The following is a 23,192-nucleotide window of genomic DNA, read 5'->3' on the forward strand; positions in this document are numbered from 1 at the left end:
GAAAGACGAAACAACTGTTTAACGTATCACCACTGACGAGTCACAGAAAGACGAAACAACTGTATGATGTAGCATCAATGACGAGTCACAGAAAGACGAAATAGCTGTATGATGTAGCATCAATGACGAGCCCTAGAAAGACGAAACAGCTGTATGACATAGCATCACTGACGAGTTCTAGAGGGACAAACAGCTGTAAGACGTAAAATCACTGACGAGTCCTAGAAAGACGAAGCAGCTGTATGATGTAGCATCACTGACGAGTCCTAGAAAGACGAAGCAGCTGTATGATGTAGCATCACTGACGAGTCCTAGAAACACGAAACCGCTGTATGATGTAGCATCAATGACGAGTCCTAGAAAGACGAAACCACTGTATGATGTAGCATCAATGACGAGTCCTAGAAAGACGAAACAGCTGTACGATGTAGCAACAATGACGAGTCCTAGAAAGACGAAACAACTGTTTAACGTATCACCACTGACCACTGACGAGTCACAGAAAGACGAAATAGCTGTATGATGTAGCATCAATGACGAGTCACAGAAAGACGAAACAGCTGTATGATGTAGCATCATTGACGAGACCTAGAAAGACGAAACAGCTGTATGGCATAGCATCACTGACGAGTTCTAGAAAGACGAAACAGCTGTACGATGTAGCAACAATGACGAGTCCTAGAAAGACGAAACAACTGTTTAACGTATCACCACTGACGAGTCACAGAAAGACGAAACAGCTGTATGGTGTAGCATCAATGACGAGTCCTAGAAAGACGAAACCGCTGTATGATGTAGCATCAATGACGAGTCACAGAAAGACGAAATAGCTGTATGATGTAGCATCAATGACGAGCCCTAGAAAGACGAAACAGCTGTATGACATAGCATCACTGACGAGTTCTAGAGGGACAAACAGCTGTAAGACGTAAAATCACTGACGAGTCCTAGAAAGACGAAGCAGCTGTATGATGTAGCATCACTGACGAGTCCTAGAAACACGAAACCGCTGTATGATGTAGTATCAATGACGAGTCCTAGAAAGACGAAACAGCTGTACGATGTAGCAACAATGACGAGTCCTAGAAAGACGAAACAACTGTTTAACGTATCACCACTGACCACTGACGAGTCACAGAAAGACGAAATAGCTGTATGATGTAGCATCAATGACGAGTCACAGAAAGACGAAACAGCTGTATGATGTAGCATCAGCTGTATGATGTAGCATCAATGACGAGTCCTAGAAAGACGAAACAGCTGTATGATGTAGCATCAATGACGAGTCACAGAAAGACGAAACAGCTGTATGATGTAGCATCAATGACGAGCCCTAGAAAGACGAAACAGCTGTATGGCATAGCATCACTGACGAGTTCTAGAAAGACGAAACAGCTGTATGATGTAGCAACAATGACGAGTCCTAGAAAGACGAAACAACTGTTTAACGTATCACCACTGACGAGTCACAGAAAGACGAAACAGCTGTATGGTGTAGCATCAATGACGAGTCCTAGAAAGACGAAACCGCTGTATGATGTAGCATCAATGACGAGTCCTAGAAAGACGAAACAGCTGTATGATGTAGCATCAATGACGAGTCCTAGAAAGACGAAACAGCTGTATGATGCAGCATCAATGACGAGTCCTAGAAAGACGAAACCACTGTATGATGTAGCATCAATGACGAGTCCTAGAAAGACGAAACCACTGTATGATATAGCATCAATGACGAGCCCTAGAAAGACGAAACATATATATAATGAAGTTTAATTCATTTTTGGCTCTATTGCATCCAGCTCTGAATTTGTATTAAATGGTGCTATTCACTTGAGTGTTTTTGTAAAATCTTTTTCAAACTATAAGGCGTTTCTGAGACAGCAGAATAAATGTGTGACAATGTTTTTCTTTAATATGAATATTTCGTATGTATTTATATCATGAGGTATTGTACATCAACATTTAGATTTAATGGTTGGTTCGAGTATTTTGGGAGGAGGGCATTGTATTACCATTTTTCAGCCCATACTTCTGATACAGCTATACAAATAGCTGTTTCTGACAATTACATTTAAATGTATTGAAGATCATTTTCCGGGGGGGGGGGGGGGGGGGGGGGAATCCATGAAATGCAGCACTGTTTTCAGACCATTTCGTAGAACATTGTTTGAAACAATAAAAACAACGAAAGTTATATCAATATACAATTATATATAAAAACATAAAATGTGGTGAACACTTTGAGGACGTATTTCAGGGATTGTCATAATGTCATTTAGATAGGATTTTTTTTTTATTAATTAAGACATTTTTCTCTGTTTATTATTGCCAAGAATGATATATAATTACTGATCACGTTTTTACTAAAAGCGCTTGACGTGGTTATGTTTATTGTAGACACTGTGTGCCAGCCTCCTGAGATGTCTATGTACAGCCATCTAACAGAAGTTACGTCAAGCCCATTCAGTGTGGGTTACGAACTGTTTATAAATATGACGTGTGACGGCAAAAACGTAACCATGGTTACCAGGTGTCAGTCGGATTTGACTTGGTCACACAATGTGTCTTGTGATGGTAAGACTCAGATTTATAAATATTGATTTTCTTTTTTTCTCGTGTATTTTCATAATCAGTCCAATGTTATGGTATGTTTCGGACTGCAGACAAAACACGCATTCAGAATGTATAGAAAGAAGATCTGTACGGACTCCAGAAAAAAACACACATACAGTATGTATAGAAATAAGATCTGTACGGACTCCAGACAAAACATACATACAGTATGTATAGAAATAACATCTGTACGGACTCCAGACAAAACATACATACAGTATGTATATCAATAAGATCTGTACGGACTCCAGACAAAACACACATACAGTATGTATAGAAATAAGATATGTACGGACTCCAGACAAAACACACATACAGTATTATATCAATAAGATATGTACGGACGGCAGACAAAACAAACATACAGTGTTATATCAATAAGATATGTACGGACGGCAGACAAAACAAACATACAGTATGTATAGAAATATGATCTGTACGGACTCCAGACAAAACACACATACAGTATTATATCAATAAGATATGTACGGACGGCAGACAAAACAAACATACAGTGTTATATCAATAATATATGTACGGACGGCAGACAAAACAAACATACAGTATGTACAGAAATATGATCTGTACGGACTCAAGACAAAACACACATACAGTTTTATATCAATAAAATATGTACGGACGGCAGACAAAACAAACATACACTGTTATATCAATAAGATATGTACGGACGACAGACAAAACAAACATACAGTATGTATAGAAATAAGATATGTACGGACTCTAGACAAAACACACATACAGTATTATATCAATAAGATATGTCCGGACGGCAGACAAAACAAACATACAGTGTTATATCAATAAGATATGTACGGACGGCAGACAAAACAAACATACAGTATGTATAGAAAGAAGATCTGTACGGACTCCAGACAAAACACACATACAGTATATACAGAAATAAGATCTGTACGGACTCCAGACAAAACACACATAGAGTATGTATAGAAATAAGATCTGTACGGACTCCAGACAAAACAAACATACAGTATTATATCAATAAGTTATGTACGGACGGCAGACAAAACAAACATACAGTACGTATAGAAATAAGATCTGTACGGACTCCAGACAAAACACACATACAGTGTTATATCAATAAGATATGTACGGACGGCAGACAAAACAAACATACAGTGTTATATCAATAAGATATGTACGGACGGCAGACAAACTAAAGAATTTGTAAAAGCCAACGTTACCTGCTTCTTCGATTTGAAAAATGTGTTAAGAGCCAAATGCTATGATTTTGTAGATATTGGGAAAACTGTACAGAAACACCTACTTGTTGGCATTGTCAGTAGAGAAGTAGTGGAAGTGAATCTGCATGTGTCATAAACTAACATAATAATAATCTGTTCATTTTGATTCTATAAACCACTATTATTTTCACAGCCGTCCATTGTGGGCGTCCTACTCTAAATAAGGACAGTTTCATCGTTAGAGACCGCTCTAGTAGACTGTACGCTCAGTACGACACGATTGAGGTTCGATGTCCCGTTGGGTTTATTCAGGGAGGTCAACATTTGTTCCAGTGTCAGGCAGACCGTACCTGGAACGGCAGTATGCCGACTTGTGACGGTACTGTAAATAAGCACCTTTCTGCGATGATAATTAACATAGGATTGCCCACCTGAGATGGTACTTCACACAAGCATGTCAACATGTATTGGTTTTTTACATAAGTATGCCGATGCAATGGAACTTAACACAAGCATGTCTACCTGTGATGGTACTTAACACAAGTAGTCTTCTTGCGATGGTTCTTTACACAAGCTTGCCTCTCTGCAATGGCACTTTACATAAGCATGCCGATGCAATGGAACTTAACACAAGATGTCTACCTACGATGGTACTTTACATAAGCATGCCGACGCAATAGTACTTTACACACGCTTGCCTACCTGCGATGGTACTTTACATAAGCATGCCGACGCAATGGTACTTTACACAAACTTGCCTACCTGCGATGGTACTTTACATAAGCATGCCGACGCAATGGTACCTTACACAAACTTGCCTACCTGCGATGGTACTTTACATAAGCATGCCGATGCAATGGTACTTTACACAAGCATGTCTACCTGCGGTAGTACTTTACACTAGTTCTCATCATATTACAGCGTTAGCTTGCATGTATGATCAATGATTAACAGTGAAAACCTTTTGACTAACCACACTACGACTTTTATATATAGCGAAGATAAACCGGATCGTTTCACAATTAAAATAACATTATTACACATTTTTTGAAATAGTTTGAAATACTGTTCACTATTATTATATAAAAAATTTCTCGCCGGAGTAATTTCACATGCAAATCTGCTATTGTTGAAAAGAACTTGGTCTGATACGTTTAGAAGGCGTATTTTCGATGAGCATGCTGGTTCAGTATTTTGATAAAATATATATATGTGTATGAAAAGAAATCAATTTCCTTAAATTTACACTCTGAAGGAGGTACCTGTCCACCCAAGTGCGCGAAAGGTGTTCCCTGTACGGAGGCTGACAGGGCGTGTCCACGTTGTTCTCCTGGATATTGGGGCCGACACTGCCAGTATCGTAAGTATGCACTGTATATTTATCAACGAATCCTGAAAATAAAAATACTTTTTCGGCACAAAAAACATCAACATAGGAACTACCGAAACAAGAGGAAACATACGGAACTTTAGCGGAATCTTTAGTTAAACTAGCTTGTTCAGTTACAGCTTCATTGTCAATACACTATTTTTAAAATCTCAGTACGGTCCAATGTACATGGCTTCGATATCTCACATACATCACAGGCTGATCCTGTGGTTGTTAGATATAACTCTATCTCACATACATCACAGACTGATCCTGTGGTTGTTAGGGGTAACTCTATCTCACATACATCACAGACTGATCCTGTGGTTGTTAGGGGTAACTCTATCTCACATACATCACAGACTGATCCTATGGTTGTTAGATATAACTCTATCTCACATACATCACAGACTGATCCTGTGGTTTTTAGGGGTAACTCTATCTCACATACATCACAGATTGATCCTGTGGTTGTTAGATATAACTCTATCTCACATACATCACAGACTGATCCTGTGGTTGTTAGGAGTAACTCTATCTCACATACATCACAGACTGATCCTGTGGTTGTTAGATATAACTCTATCTCACATACATCACAGATTGATCCTGTGGTTGTTAGGGGTAACTCTATCTCACATACATCACAGACTGATCCTGTGGTTGTTAGATATAACTCTATCTCACATACATCACAGATTGATCCTGTGGTTGTTAGGGGTAACTCTATCTCACATACATCACAGATTGATCCTGTGGTTGTTAGATATAACTCTATCTCACATACATCACAGATTGATCCTGTGGTTGTTAGGGGTAACTCTATCTCACATACATCACAGACTGATCCTGTGGTTGTTAGATATAACTCTATCTCACATACATCACAGACTGATCCTGTGGTTGTTAGGGGTAACTCTATCTCACATACATCACAGGCTGATCCTGTGGTTGTTAGGGGTAACTCTATCTACTCTATCTCACATACATCACAGGCTGATCCTGTGGTTGTTAGGGGTAACTCTATCTCACATACATCACAGATTGATCCTGTGGTTGTTAGGGGTAACTCTATCTCACATACATCACAGACTGATCCTGTGGTTGTTAGGGGTAACTCTATCTCACATACATCACAGACTGATCCTGTGGTTGTTAGATATAACTCTATCTCACATACATCACAGATTGATCCTGTGGTTGTTAGGGGTAACTCTATCTCACATACATCACAGATTGATCCTGTGGTTGTTAGATATAACTCTATCTCACATACATCACAGATTGATCCTGTGGTTGTTAGGGGTAACTCTATCTCACATACATCACAGACTGATCCTGTGGTTGTTAGATATAACTCTATCTCACATACATCACAGACTGATCCTGTGGTTGTTAGGGGTAACTCTATCTCACATACATCACAGGCTGATCCTGTGGTTGTTAGGGGTAACTCAATCTACTCTATCTCACATACATCACAGGCTGATCCTGTGGTTGTTAGGGGTAACTCTATCTCACATACATCACAGATTGATCCTGTGGTTGTTAGGGGTAACTCTATCTCACATACATCACAGACTGATCCTGTGGTTGTTAGGGGTAACTCTATCTCACATACATCACAGACTGATCCTGTGGTTGTTAGATATAACTCTATCTCACATACATCACAGACTGATCCTGTGGTTGTTAGGGGTAACTCTATCTCACATACATCACAGACTTATCCTGTGGTTGTTAGGGGTAACTCTATCTCACATACATCACAGACTGATCCTGTGGTTGTTAGGGGTAACTCTATCTCACATACATCACAGGCTGATCCTGTGGTTGTTAGGGGTAACTCTATCTCACATACATCACAGACTGATCCTGTGGTTGTTAGGGGTAACTGTATCTCACATACATCACAGACTGATCCTGTGGTTGTTAGATATAACTCTATCTCACATACATCACAGACTGATCCTGTGGTTGTTAGATATAACTCTATCTCACATACATCACAGACTGATCCTGTGGTTGTTAGATATAACTCTATCTCACATACATCACAGACTGATCCTGTGGTTGTTAGATATAACTCTATCTCACATACATCACAGACTGATCCTGTGGTTGTTAGATATAACTCTATCTCACATACATCACAGACTGATCCTGTGGTTGTTAGATATAACTCTATCTCACATACATCACAGACTGATCCTGTGGTTGTTAGATATAACTCTATCTCACATACATCACAGACTGATCCTGTGGTTGGTAGGGGTAACTCTATCTCACATACATCACAGGCTGATCCTGTGGTTGTTAGATATAACTCTATCTCACATACATCACAGACTGATCCTGTGGTTGTTAGGGTTAGCTCTATCTCACATACATCACAGATTGATCCTGTGGTTGTTAGATATAACTCTATCTCACATACATCACAGACTGATCCTGTGGTTGTTAGGGGTAACTCTATCTCAAATACATCACAGATTGATCCTGTGGTTGTTAGGGGTAACACTATCTCACATACATCACAGATTGATCCTGTGGTTGTTAGATATAACTCTATCTCACATACATCACAGATTGATCCTGTGGTTGTTAGGGGTAACTCTATCTCACATACATCACAGACTTATCCTGTGGTTGTTAGGGTTAGCTCTATCTCACATACATCACAGACTGATCCTGTGGTTGTTAGGGGTAACTCTATCTCACATACATCACAGACTGATCCTGTGGTTGTTAGGGGTAACTCTATCTCACATACATCACAGACTGATCCTGTGGTTGTTAGGGGTAACTCTATCTCACATACATCACAGACTGATCCTGTGGTTGTTAGGGGTAACTCTATCTCACATACATCACAGACTGATCCTGTGGTTGTTAGGGGTAACTCTATCTCACATACATCACAGACTGATCCTGTGGTTGTTAGGGGTAACTCTATCTCAAATACATCACAGATTGATCCTGTGGTTGTTAGGGGTAACACTATCTCACATACATCACAGATTGATCCTGTGGTTGTTAGATATAACTCTATCTCACATACATCACAGATTGATCCTGTGGTTGTTAGGGATAACTCTATCTCACATACATCACAGACTTATCCTGTGGTTGTTAGGGTTAGCTCTATCTCACATACATCACAGACTGATCCTGTGGTTGTTAGGGGTAACTCTATCTCACATACATCACAGACTGATCCTGTGGTTGTTAGGGGTAACTCTATCTCACATACATCACAGACTGATCCTGTGGTTGTTAGGGGTAACTCTATCTCACATACATCACAGACTGATCCTGTGGTTGTTAGGGGTAACTCTATCTCACATACATCACAGACTGATCCTGTGGTTGTTAGGGGTAACTCTATCTCACATACATCACAGACTGATCCTGTGGTTGTTAGGGGTAACTCTATCTCACATACATCACAGACTGATCCTGTGGTTGTTAGGGGTAACTCTATCTCACATACTTCTCCGACTTCACACACTAGGATGTATAGTAAAAAAAGCGTCATCAGTTTACATAGCATAGTCATTTCGCTAACTGATTTTATAAACTGTGACATTGATAATGGCGCGATTGATAGGTTTCAAAACAACGTACAATTTCCAACTTTCTTAATAATTTAAGGAAAATTGTCAAACACGGGTATCCAAAATGGACAGGATATCTTAGCACGCGTGTCAGAGGTCAGAGTTTATATTAAGTCCTGTTATTCTTGGTCGAGAGGGGTTGTTATCGAAGATCTCTCGACTTCTCTCATGCTGCCGCTATAAGAATCATTGGCCTAATTATCTGCCTCTAATTGTCCTTGTGTTTTACGTTGTTTCAGCACTTGAATGTTATGTTAACCGTGGAGCGAACTACAGGGGCACAGTTAGCATAACTGTAAGTGGCCGAAAGTGTCAATCATGGAATTCGACATCACCTCACAAGCACAGACTAAAGCTGCCCAACTCCGAAAACTTTTGTCGAAATCCGGACAATGAACCGAAACCATGGTGTTATACTGTAGACCCGAGGAGGCGATGGGAAGTCTGTCCAGTCCCGAGATGCAGTAAATATATTTCTCTTCGGTTGTTTTTATCACAACATAAAAATAAATGTTAACAAGAAAACGAGTTACGGTTTCAGGACAAATATTATATATGATAATGTGTACTACATTATACATGTATCATGCACGTGACAGTTAAAGGCAAACCATCTATTTGATACTAAACATCGGCACATCATCAGGATAAACAACCGCACAATTTACCGCACAACTAAGCGAGATCATCGTGGACTTGTGCAGGGGATATGCGAACACTAGACACACACTTTTCCTCGTGCCACGCGCGTTCCCACAACTGTAAGCCGAAAACGACGCTAAGTATATATAAGTAAATATGAGATAGCTTTACGTATGGTATAAATGTGATACGTTTATAATTCATCATGAATGTTTGACTAGATGATGGTGCCGTGTGTCCTCCCCCGGAGTTGCCTATGTATTCCAGCGTGGCGTCACCCATGGACAGCGTGTTTTACACAGGTTCCACTATAATGGTAAACCTAACGTGTGGAGGCACGTATGAACTGGTCAACATCATTTGTGAGTCCAATAGAAAATGGACAATGGATCGACTGTCCTGTTCTGGTATGTATCGTCAGAAATATAGGTTTCACTGCTGTAAAACTAATGATAATTTTAATATGACACATGTCGTTCATATCTATCAACTTGGTCGTTTTGTACCTATTTTTTCGCACAGCATTGTATTCAATACGGTTATCGACAGAAATTTAATTCAAACAAAATTTGTAATCGTTTACTATTTGCTAAACACAAAATATACTAGACTTTCCAAATCTGTATCAGCAACATGTTTCCGCGGTTTTTGTGACAGTCCTACATTGAGATGTATATATTGTTTCAGTAATTTTTGTGACAGTCCTACACTGAGATGTATATATTGTTTCAGCGGTCTTTTGTGACAGTCCTACACTGAGATGTATATACTGTTTCAGCGGTCTTTTGTGACAGTCCTACATTGAGATGTATATATTGTTTCAGTAATTTTTGTGACAGTCCTACACTGAGATGTATATATTGTTTCAGTAATTTTTGTGACAGTCCTACACTGAGATGTATATATTGTTTCAGCGGTCTTTTGTGACAGTCCTACACTGAGATGTATATACTGTTTCAGCGGTCTTTTGTGACAGTCCTACACTGAGATGTATATATTGTTTCAGCGGTCTTTTGTGACAGTCCTACACTGAGATGTATATATTGTTTCTGTAGTTTTTGTGACAGTCCTACAATGAGATGTATATATTGTTTCTGTAGTTTTTGTGAAAGTCCTACACAGAGATGTATATATTGTTTCAGCGGTCTTTTGTGACAGTCCTACACTGAGATGAATATATTGTTTCAGCGGTCTTTTGTGACAGTCCTACACTGAGATGTATATATGGTTTCAGTGGGTTTTTGTGACAGTCCTACACTGAGATGTATATATTATTTCAGCGGTCTTTTGTGACAGTCCTACACTGAGATGTATATATTGTTTCAGCGGTCTTTTGTGACAGTCCTACACTGAGATGTATATATTGTTTCAGCGGTCTTTTGTAACAGTCCCACACTGAGATGTATATATTGTTTCAGCGGTCTTTTGTGACAGTCCTACACTGAGATATATATATTGTTTCAGTAGTTTTTGTAACAGTCCTATACTGAGATGTATTTATTGTTTCTGTAGTTTTTGTGACAGTCCTACACTGAGATGTATATATTGTTTCAGCGGGTTTTTGTGACAGTCCTACACTGAGATGTATATATTGTTTCAGCGGTCTTTTGTGACAGTCCTACACTGAGATGTATATATTGTTTCAGCGGTCTTTTGTGACAGTCCTACACTGAGATGTATATATTGTTTCAGCGGTCTTTTGTGACAGTCCCACACTGAGATGTATATATTGTTTCAGCGGTCTTTTGTGACAGTCCTACACTGAGATATATATATTGTTTCAGTAGTTTTTGTAACAGTCCTATACTGAGATGTATATATTGTTTCAGTGGGTTTTTGTAACAGTCCTACAATGAGATGTATATATTGTTTCAGCGGTCTTTTGTGACAGTCCTACACTGAGATGTATATATTGTTTCAGCGGTCTTTTGTGATAGTCCCACACTGAGATGTATATATTGTTTCAGCGGTCTTTTGTGACAGTCCCACACTGAGATGTATATATTGTTTCAGCGGTCTTTTGTGACAGTCCTACATTGAGATGTATATATTGTTTCAGTAGTTTTTGTGACAGTCCTACACTGAGATGTATTTATTGATTCTGTAGTTTTTGTGACAGTCCTATACTGAGATGTATTTATTGTTTCTGTAGTTTTTGTGACAGTCCTACACTGAGATGTATATATTGTTTCTGTAGTTTTTGTAACAGTCCTACACTAAGATGTATATATTATTTCAGCGGTCTTTTGTGACAGTCCCACACTGAGATGTATATATTGTTTCTGTAGTTTTTGTGACAGTCCTACACTGAGATGTATATATTATTTCAGTAGTTTTTGTGACAGTCCTACACTGAGATGTATATATTGTTTCAGCGGTCTTTTGTGATAGTCCTACACTGAGATGTATATATTGTTTCAGCGGTCTTTTGTGACAGTCCCACACTGAGATGTATATATTGTTTCTGTAGTTTTTGTAACAGTCCTACACTGAGATGTATATATTATTTCAGTAGTTTTTGTGACAGTCCTACACTGAGATGTATATATTGTTTCAGCGGTCTTTTGTGATAGTCCTACACTGAGATGTATATATTGTTTCAGCGGTCTTTTGTGATAGTCCTACACTGAGATGTATATATTGTTTCTGTAGTTTTTGTAACAGTCCTATACTGAGATGTATTTATTGTTTCAGCGGTCTTTGGTGACAGTCCTACACTGAGATGTATATATTGTTTCAGCGGTCTTTTGTAACAGTCCTACACTGAGATGTATATATTGTTTCAGTAGTTTTTGTAACAGTCCTACACTGAGATGTATATATTTTTTCAGTGGTCTTTTGTGACAGTCCTACACTGAGATATATATATTGTTTCAGCGGTCTTTTGTAACAGTCCTACACTGAGATGTATATATTGTTTCAGTAGTTTTTGTAACAGTCCTACACTGAGATGTATATATTGTTTCAGCGGTCTTTCGTGACAGTCCTACACTGAGATGTATATATTGTTTCTGTAGTTTGTGACAGTCCTACACAGAGATGTATATATTGTTTCAGCGGTCTTTTGTGACAGTCCCACACTGAGATGTATATATTGTTTCAGCGGTCTTTTGTGACAGTCCTACACAGAGTTGTATATATTGTTTCAGCGGTCTTTTGTGACAGTCCCACACTGAGATGTATATATTGTTTCAGCGGTCTTTTGTGACAGTCCTACACTGAGATGTATATATTGTTTCAGCGGTCTTTTGTGACAGTCCTACACAGAGTTGTATATATTGTTTCAGCGGTCTTTTGTGACAGTCCCACACTGAGATGTATATATTGTTTCTGTAGTTTGTGACAGTCCCACACTGAGATGTATATATTGTTTCAGCGGTCTTTTGTGACAGTCCTACACTGAGATGTATATATTGTTTCAGCGGTCTTTTGTGACAGTCCCACACTGAGATGTATATATTGTTTCAGCGGTCTTTTGTGACAGTCCTACACTGAGATGTATATATTGTTTCAGCGGTCTTTTGTGACAGTCCTACACTGAGATGTATATATTGTTTCAGCGGTCTTTTGTGACAGTCCTACACTGAGATGTATATATTGTTTCAGCGGTCTTTTGTGACAGTCCTACACTGAGATGTATATATTGTTTCAGCGGTCTTTTGTGACAGTCCTACACTGAGAGACAACAGTCATATTATCGAAGGCACGGAAGGTCCTTATCAACAAAACGACACAATTGAAGTTGGATGTGAACTTGGTTATTATACAACAGGACAGACAATGTTTCGCTGTCTCTACAATTCGCAATGGAATGGAACTATGCCTATATGTACCGGTGATTATACAAAAACATCATACAGATTTTAAGTCAAATTTCAAAAGAATATCCAGTATAGGTACATGAATTTCGATAAAAGTGTAGTCTGTTATTTCATGGCTGCAAAAGATGAATAACATCTAGTTTTTCAAATTTACAATTTAATATAAGATATATTGAAATAATTACATACTGCTTATATCATGTGATCAAATTTAGGATTTCAAAGTTTGATTCTTTGTTGACCCGAATAAAGTTACAATTAAACACAATATATTGAAATAATGACACACTGCCATTATTAAGAGATCAAGTTTAGGGTTTCAAAGTTTAATTTTTTGTTGACCGAGTAAATTTACAAACATTTTACAGGTGTTTCTTGTCCGGAACTTCATCCATCATCAAACAGTCACATAGAAGATATTTCTGTGTCTTACACATACGCGGATGTGACCATAGTTCGGTGTGATACGGGTTACACACTTGTGGGAGATTCACACCTGTATTGTCAGGCCGACGGCACGTGGAATACCTCCTTACCGACATGTCAAGGTTCGTTTGTGTATACTGTTTGATTCCTGTTTTTAGTTTTAAATGCATGTTAACATATGAATAAGGCAAGATGGTACATGAGCACATTAATCTCTAGTCCAGTTTAAGAAAAGAAGGGAAATACGAAAAAAGTAATTACATAATTGTGATTGTGCGCATGTACGTTACCACCATGTGTCCGTCAGACAGCTGTGTACTCTTTCAGGATAGTGACGTCATTTACTGCTTACCATATTATGAATTAACTTTACCAACAATCAAAAGTCTTAGACATTTTGAATTAACTTTACCATTAAACAAAAGTTTTAGATATTATTAATTAACTTTACCATTAAACAAAAGTCTTAGATATTATTAATTAACTTTACCAACAATCAAAAGTCTTAGATATTATTAATTAACTTTACCCTTAAACAAAAGTCTTAGATATTATTAATTAACTGTACCATTAAACAAAAGATTTAGATATTATTAATTAACTTTGCCAACAATCAAAAGTCTTAGATATTATTAATTAACTTTACCAACAATCAAAAGTCTTAGATATTATTAATTAACTTTACCAACAATCAAAAGTCTTAGATATTATTAATTAACTTTACCAACAATCAAAAGTCTTAGATATTATTAATTAACTTTACCAACAATCAAAAGTCTTAGATATTATTAATTAACTTTACCAACAATCAAAAGTCTTAGATATTATTAATTAACTTTACCAACAATCAAAAGTCTTAGATATTATTAATTAACTTTACCAACAATCAAAAGTCTTAGATATTATTAATTAACTTTACCAACAATCAAAAGTCTTAGATATTATTAATTAACTTTACCAACAATCAAAAGTCTTAGATATTATTAATTAACTTTACCATTAAACAAAAGTCTGAGATATTATTAATTAACTTTACCAACAATCAAAAGTCTTAGATATTATTAATTAACTTTACCATTAAACAAAAGTCTTAGATATTATTAATTAACTTTACCAACAATCAAAAGTCTTAGATATTATTAATTAACTTTACCAACAATCAAAAGTCTTAGATATTATTAATTAACTTTACCAACAATCAAAAGTCTTAGATATTATAAATTAACTTTACCATTAAACAAAAGTCTTAGATATTATTAATTAACTTTACCAACAATCAAAAGTCTAAGATATTATTAATTAACTTTACCATTAAACAAAAGTCTTGGATATTGTCAATTAACTTTACCATCAAACAAAAGTCTTAGATATTACTTGTATTATAGCAATGATTGTTTATCTACATTGTATAGCGGTGGTTTGCCCTGTGCCAGTTCTAAATGACAACAGTCTTGTTGAAAACGGCAGTAACCCTTACGTTTTCGGGGACATTATACATGTAAAATGTAAACAGGGATATCAGCTGTTCGGCTACGACATATTCATGTGCAAGAGCGATGGTCGCTGGGATGGAAATTTTCCCGTTTGCAAAGGTACCTTTTTAAAAAGAAGTAGTTAACCCCTTAAATAGGACTGTACCATCGTTATTTCAACTAGTTTGTTATCAATTTGAATTCCAATGATTCGTTTCTCTTTAATCTACGTAATGGAGAAGACACAATCATTTTCTTAAAGGTCAATAGAATTCTAAGTATACTTTGGGCAAATAAAAAACCCAACTACCATCTTTTGAGACAAAATTAAGATAAGTGGATTTCAAATATTGCTACTAGTATTTACTCATTTATCCAAAGTTTGCAATAACAGAAATAAAGTTTCTTATGTATGATCTGTAGGGACTTGTCCTCTTCACTGTAAAGATAGCCAGATCTGTGATGACCCGGATGGAGGTTGCCCGGATTGTGAGCCAGCATGGTGGGGAAGACACTGCCAATACCGTGAGTCATCTTGCACCATCCATATACATTTTAAATTTTCCTTCGTTCCGCCTGAGTGACTCGCAGTAAAAGCTGTTACATTGTAGATTGTGTAATATAAGTAAAATAATACAGACTCATCCAATTCCCTTGATTTGCTGTTAATAAAAACTGACATGATTATAATGTTTGTAAAATCGACACACGAATGAATATCACTTTCGACAGAAATTATTGTATACCTTAGTTCATACAACTGTTTCCTCCTTCTGAGACTCAATTTCAATTTCAACAAAATTTTATTAACATTTTATATGTTAAACGGATTGGACAACAGGCTGAGCCTATATCACTCCTTTCCAGAATTAATACATGAATAAATTACATTTATCTGCAAGAAAATCCAGTGAGTAAAATATTGTATATATCAAATTAGGATATAAAAGGTAAAGGGAGGTAACTCCAATTTATTGTGGAACGTGAAGTAGTTCATTATGTCAGATTATTTTTCATAGGATTATAAATAAGTTGAAATAATGCAGGTTTACTGATAATTTACCATGCAAGAATCCAGGGATTCAGGTCATAAAGTCCATGTGTATAAATACCTCGACCATCCACCCAAGGATATGCATAATAACTTATCAACAATTCTGCATTTACTCTGTTGATAGGTAAGATCATGGTTAAGTATGAGAGGTTTATAAAATGGTATTTCAGTTTTTTTCATCTATATTGGAGTTGGTCCTCTTAACATAGTATATAATAAGTTAACAATTAGTTACTGCTACATAAGTATAAGTAGTAATCATGAATTTAAAGAATACATTCAAACAATACTTTCAAAATGCTCATCAATTTCAGTCAGAAATACTATTAAAACGCTTGATATTGCTGATTTACATACATCAGGTGTTATTTCAGTGATCCGTAGATAAAGATTAAATGGAGAAAGATTAAATTAAATGGAGAAATTATACATTAAATTTATTAGTAAGATGACTAAGACTCGTCAGTGATGTGACATCATACAACTGTATCGTCCTTCTAAGACAAGTTAGTGATGCTACATCATACAACTGTTTCATCCTTCTAAGACTCGTCAGTGATGTGACATCATACAACTGTTTCGTCCTTCTAAGACAAGTTAGTGATGCTACATCATACAGCTGTTTGGTCCTCCTAAGACAAGTTAGCGATGCTACATCATATAGCTGTTTGGTCCTTCTAAGACAAGTTAGTGATGCTACATCATACAGCTGTTTGGTCCATCTAAGACAAGTTAGCGATGCTACATCATACAGCTGTTTGGTCCTTCTATTACTCGTCGGTGATGCTAGGAGTCTTGTATGTCGAACCGAGGTAGAAAGACTGTAAGATCTTTCGTTATGTGCAGTTTTAGCATTATTTAGATTAATCTCATCAATTACCATTGCTGAACGTCCAGTATGTGATTATATTTCAAAGATAGTAGGTATTGCATGCCATGTTATAGTAAAACACGTCTGTTCTCACGACCATTAATTATCGTCTACTCATAAACAGTTAAGGTCATTGTTCTCACGTTCATTTCGCATCAATATACACGTCATCCTATTTGGATTGGTTTTTCAAAACAAAAATACTAAACCAGACTATCAATGTTACAGCGTTAGGATGTCGTCTGTCGCCACAAGGAACAGAATATCGCGGAGAGATGAATTCTACGATTAGTGGGCGTGTCTGCCAGGCATGGTCTGATACAACAGTCCATACTCACAAGTACGAGAAGTTTGTTGACATAGAGGCTAACAACTTCTGTAGAAATCCAGACAATGAGACGTGTCCATGGTGCTATACCGTAGATCCGGATGTACGATGGGAGCTTTGTCCAGTTCCTCTCTGTTGTGAGTCTAGTACTCCCTGATGGATGTCTTTCTATCCATTTCCTGACTTGTTAAGTATTTCAAGCGTTTAGAAAATACAAAAAATCACAGAAACGAACAAAATGCATTTTTTCCTAATTTAGGGTCGAATAGGAGTTGAGGCAATATCTGATATAATTTAGGAAGAGTTAAGAATTCAAAGCTCACGAGTAAAATGCAACAGTAGTTTATATAACATTTATTGTTAAGTAAAATGTAACTAACTTTCAGCTTCACTGGCCCAGTGTCCACCTCCTGTTCTTCCACAAAACGTCACAGTGATCAACCCACCACAAATCGCTTTCTTCACGGGTTCTGTGTTGTTGCTAGAGCTCAAGTGTGGGGAAGGATTCAAGACAGTATCATCTCCAAGGATAAAATGTCTAGAAAACAACACCTGGACATACAGCATTCCTTCATGTCAAGGTAGGTCCTATATAACTTTATCAAATAAGTAAATAACTGTAATATATTGGATCAATGTTCATACCCAAAGTCAAACAAATGGACACAGAGGAAGTGTACGTAGTTACATGTTTCACAGAACAATTGTATGTTGACGTAATGAATACGAAACTTCCGAGTTAGGGTGGTAAAATCTAAACTGATTTGTCACAACCATGACTTTTTGTGTTTAGCCGTGCGTTGCAAGCACCAAGCACTCCCTGACCACAGCTATATCACAGGGATGTCTGTCACCCATTTTCCTTACGTTCTGAGTGTACAGGTTAGCTGCAAAGACGGATACACCTTACAGGGCCCTTCTCAGCTGACATGTTCTCATCCAAACTATTCCTGGAATGTAACAAAGTGTAAACGTAAGGATTGTTTAATAGTATTCCACTGTTACAGACTTTTTACATCAGTGGGTTTTTTCCTTATTTCAAGCAAGTATCTTTCGAACTGCAATCAAAACTGTGATTACTTTTATATAAATAAACTAAATTCAACGTAATATTACGATTTAACAGTCAGTTCTGCACGAAGACACCACTAGGGAAGAGGCAAAAGTAGCCGATATTCAGATATACTGTAAATTACAATGATTAGTGCTGTTTTTTCCTAATACAGTTCTAATCTGTAATGATAAGAGCATTATCATTGCCCAAAGTAAGACAATCCTTAATGCGTTTCCTGATATCCTGATATTCCTACTTTGTCCTAGCTATTGTGTGTCAGAAACCGGCACTGTCTGCATTCAGTTACGTGGATCAGAACAAGAATGAGTATCCCTTTGGTAGCCAGATCATGGTAAAGTGTACTCAGCTGTATAGGCGTGTAGGCCAGGGAAGGTTTCGCTGTCTTTCGGATGGTCGATGGGATGGAGAAATGCCGGAATGTAAAGGTAGTTGTATATTATAATAACATTATGGTATATACTCAAATAAAGCACAGAAAAGTAGATAATGTGTGATCAAATATTTATTAATTACTTATCTCATATATAAGGTGTATGTTTCAACATTCGCTATAATTCTATCAATCAAGTTATAATCTGCCGTATTACATCATTTTAGCTCCGTCATGCAGCCTGCCTAAAGTACCAATGTCACATTTGGTAGATGTCCGGTCGCTTGCTGACATGAGTCCTGGAGGTAATGTGACGGTTGTGTGTCGAAACACGAACGGAACTTCTGTCTTACAGTGTCTTCCGAACGGAACATTTTCAGGAACCATACCTGAGTGTAAAGGTGAGTATTATCGATGATAAAACCGTGACATTGCTACCATAGAAGAATAGATTATATACTGAAACGAAAAGGAAAACGCAACTTGGAAAATTGTTATTAATTTTGTATTAAATATACATAGCTGTATAAAAATTGCGGAAATAAAAGTACACCCTGTCTATCACCCTAAACCAGTATCAATTTATCACTAACATCGAGACATATCATCGCCAATACTTTTGCAAACAATAATTCCTTTTACAATTATGCCACGGTTATCACAGGTTGATAGAGGACGTGCTATCGAAATGCTTATGGCAGGGAGCACGCAACTTCACGTCGCTCGACACTTCAGAGTTCACAAATCGACTATCAGTCGATTAGTTTCACGTCTTAACGCCACAGGAAGAGTCGATGACCGGCCGAGATCATGACGTCCACGCGTAACGTTGTTAGGCTGGCACACTTGCGTAACAGGAGGTTAACGGCTGCTGAAACGGCAAGGAATACGATTGGTAATCATAACCATCGGATTCATCCCCAAACAGTGATCAACAGACTGCATGAGGCTAATTTGCGTGCAAGGCGACAGTACGTTGGTTTACCACTAACACCGCAACATCGAGCACGTCGTATGCAATGGTTGACGGCACATATGCCCAGACGTTTTCCTGTGAGAGGTTGGAGGTCCATGCTCTTCACCGATGAATCTCGATTCACGTTATTTCGAGCAGATGGCCGTCAACTTGTGTACCGGCGTCGAGGCGAACGTTTTGCTGACGCCTGTGTTTGGAGCATGACCGATTTGGGGGTGGATGAGTTATGGTTTGGGCGGGAATCTCCCATGGTTTGAAGACACCTTTGGTGATAGTCAATGGGAATTTAACGACACGATATCAGCGAAGTGACCTTTTCTTAAAAATCTCCAAACATTTAGAGGATGTTACATCAATATTCAATATTAACTATTACATATGAAATTTAGACATAATGCTCACAAGTATTATTTTATTAAACCTACAATTTGAAGTTGCGTTTCTTATTCGTTTCAGTATACATGAAAAGTTGTCGTATTGTCAGATATATACTATATAGTTGTCGCTTTGTTCGCTCGCCCGTCCGTTCATTTGTTCGTGTGTCCTTCGAAATTTTGTCCGGAGCATAACACAAAAACAATAAGAGATCTCAGTATTAATCTTTAAATGTAGATATATATTGATGAGGAGAAGAAGTGCGTAGTGCAAGAACCTCAACTCTTCTCATAATTTCGGAGTCATTGCCTTTTACTTTTTATACGCCGCCGGAGGCGGTCGTATATTGGCGTCATCTTCTCCGTCTGTCCGTCCTTACGTCCATCCGTTCTTTTGAACGCAACTCCTCCTAAACTTATTATCATTTTCATGAAACTTGCTCAATGTCACTACTACAATGGGTAGATGTGCATGAATGGGCGATTTTTCGGTTCTTTGATTTTTGTAAGATTTATGCCATTTTCAACTTTGTATCTGTAGCTTGCTCTTAGTGGAGCCTTGTGAACGCAACTCCTCCTGAAATAATCAGAAGATTTTCACGAAACTTGCTCAATGTCACTACTACAATGGGTAGATGTGCATGAAGGGGCGATTTTTTGGTTCGTTGATTTTTGTAAGATTTATGACATTTTCAACTTTGTATCTGTAGCTTGCTCTTAGTGGATCTTTATATTTTGTGACGGTGTATATTGTGTCCACGGCACTCTTGTTTCATACTTAAATTATGTACGGAGCATTTTGTCCCATTCGGGAAGCATAACCCGTTTCAGACGGCTCTTGTTGTTACTCAATATCAAGTAGACCTTTGATTTCAGCGACTGGGTGTGGTCCCCCAACGATGCCCCAAGACAAATACGTTGTTGTGAAGCACGAGAATGACATGGACACTGGAAGTACACTGATGGTTCACTGTGTCAGCGGTATGGAACTGTACGGTCCTGAAGAGCTCACCTGTTTGACTAACGGGTCTTGGTCCAATGACAATAGTGAATGTAAAAGTAGGTTGAATTTTAAAATAGCATTGAGATTTAGAAAAAAACGGTGTAATCCTTACTCTGCTTTAACAAAGTCTCCACTTAGATGCTGTCGTCTGCATTGACATCTAGACCAAGAGAATGAGGATCAATCAGAAAAGAAAAAAAAACACTACAGAAACAATAAAGACAACAAGGTTTTCATCCTCCTCAATGAGAGAGCATATTGTCGCCACATAGGTAGGGTAGACAAATTAGCACAAGAAACCCCCAGATTTTCACTAATGAAGCAAACCGTGGTAGATGGAAACTGATCAGACGAGAAAGCATCATTGACTGAGCAAATGGAGACAGGTCAAAGCTTTGCATATTGTTTACAATGCGTGCACTGATGGAATTAGACTTTTATTCATATGATGTTATCAGTCGAGAGAATCTTCCCGAATAAACTGGGTGGTCAAACTAGACATTGTAAATCGTCTGTAATCCGGTTAGCATAGAGCCGTGACTGGAATTGTATAAAATACGCACAGTCAATAACAACAAATAATTTTACAGTGATGTCCCTTTAAACCAAGATTTTGTATGTCACATTATTTTCCTTCTCTACATAGATAAAAGATGTATATATATATAAGTAATATTAACGATGCACAACACTATTTAGAAACAAGAGAAGTAATTTCCATATTCACACATTGCCATCTGACAACGTATGCATTTTGGTAATTCTCCACCTAGTAGTAACTAGAATTGATATGTCAAAACTTAATTTTATACAGGGCTTCATGCACGTGCTCGCTTGGAGAAATATCTAAAAAGAAAACACCTCCAGATCGCGGCACAGTCTGGTTTCTTAGTTACTATATGGTGACGCGGCACAGTCTGATGTCTTAGTTACTATATGGTGACGCGACACAGTCTGATGTCTAAGTTACTATATGGTGACGCGACACAGTCTGATATCTTAGTTACTATATGGTGACGCGCCACAGTCTGATTTCTTAGTTACTCTATGGTGACGCGACACAGTCTGATGTCTTAGTTACTATATTGTGACGCGGAACAGTCTGGTTTCTTAGCTACGATATGGTAACGCGACACATTCTGATTTCTTAGTTACTATATGGTGACGCGGCACAGTCTGATTTCTTAGTTACTATATGGTGACGCGGCACAGTCTGATGTCTTAGTTACTATATTGTGACGCGGCACAGTCTGGTTTCTTAGCTACGATATGGTGACGCGACACAGTCTGATTTCTTAGTTACGATATGGTGACGCGGCACAGTCTGATGTCTTAGTTACTATATGGTGACGCGGCACAGTCTGATTTCTTTGTTACTATATGGTGACGCGGCACAGTCTGATGTCTTAGTTACTATATGGTGACGCGGCACACTCTGATGTCTTAGTTACGATATGGTGACGCGGCACAGTCTGGTTTCTTAGTTACTATTTGGTGACGCGGCACAGTCTGATGTCTTAGTTACTATATGGTGACGCGGCACAGTCCAACGCTTAGCTACTATATGGTGACGCGGCACAGTGCTATGTCTTAGTTACGATATGGTGACGCGGCACAGTCTGATGTCTTAGTTACTATATGATGACGCGGCACAGTCTGATGTCTTAGTTACTATGTAGTGACGCGACACAGTCCGATTTCTTAATTACTATGTGGTGACGTGACACAGTCTGATGTCTTAGCTACTATATGGTGACGCGGCACAGTCCTATGTCTTAGTTACTATATGGTGACGCGGCACAGTCAAATGTCTTAGCTACCTACTATATGGTGACGCGGCACAGTGCTATGTCTTAGTTACTATATGGTGACGCGACACAGTCCGATTTCTTAGTTACTATGTGGTGACGCGACACAGTCTGATGTCTTAGTTACTATATGGAAACGCCGCATAGTTT

The 23,192-nt window shown here is 37.9% G+C and overlaps 1 protein-coding gene across 1 annotated transcript in view; it reads left to right on the top strand.

Moving 5' to 3' along the window:
• LOC132549954 (sushi, von Willebrand factor type A, EGF and pentraxin domain-containing protein 1-like) overlaps positions 1 to 23,192 on the top strand; it is a 42,853-nt gene that overhangs the window by 13,114 nt on the left and 6,547 nt on the right. The window contains exons 8-22 of the mRNA XM_060213940.1: positions 2,398 to 2,574; positions 4,030 to 4,215; positions 5,092 to 5,196; positions 9,062 to 9,286; positions 9,686 to 9,871; positions 13,117 to 13,299; positions 13,654 to 13,833; positions 15,124 to 15,303; positions 15,607 to 15,708; positions 17,337 to 17,573; positions 17,823 to 18,017; positions 18,230 to 18,409; positions 18,757 to 18,936; positions 19,109 to 19,282; positions 21,108 to 21,290. Of these exons, the coding sequence (XP_060069923.1) occupies positions 2,398 to 2,574; positions 4,030 to 4,215; positions 5,092 to 5,196; positions 9,062 to 9,286; positions 9,686 to 9,871; positions 13,117 to 13,299; positions 13,654 to 13,833; positions 15,124 to 15,303; positions 15,607 to 15,708; positions 17,337 to 17,573; positions 17,823 to 18,017; positions 18,230 to 18,409; positions 18,757 to 18,936; positions 19,109 to 19,282; positions 21,108 to 21,290 (2,673 nt within the window). The remainder of the gene's footprint in view (positions 1 to 2,397; positions 2,575 to 4,029; positions 4,216 to 5,091; positions 5,197 to 9,061; positions 9,287 to 9,685; positions 9,872 to 13,116; positions 13,300 to 13,653; positions 13,834 to 15,123; positions 15,304 to 15,606; positions 15,709 to 17,336; positions 17,574 to 17,822; positions 18,018 to 18,229; positions 18,410 to 18,756; positions 18,937 to 19,108; positions 19,283 to 21,107; positions 21,291 to 23,192) is intronic.

Source organism: Ylistrum balloti, unplaced genomic scaffold (genome assembly GCF_031769215.1).
Source record: "Ylistrum balloti isolate Yb309-2 unplaced genomic scaffold, AGI_CSIRO_Ybal_v1 Utg370092, whole genome shotgun sequence".
Lineage (NCBI taxonomy): Eukaryota > Metazoa > Mollusca > Bivalvia > Pectinida > Pectinidae > Ylistrum > Ylistrum balloti.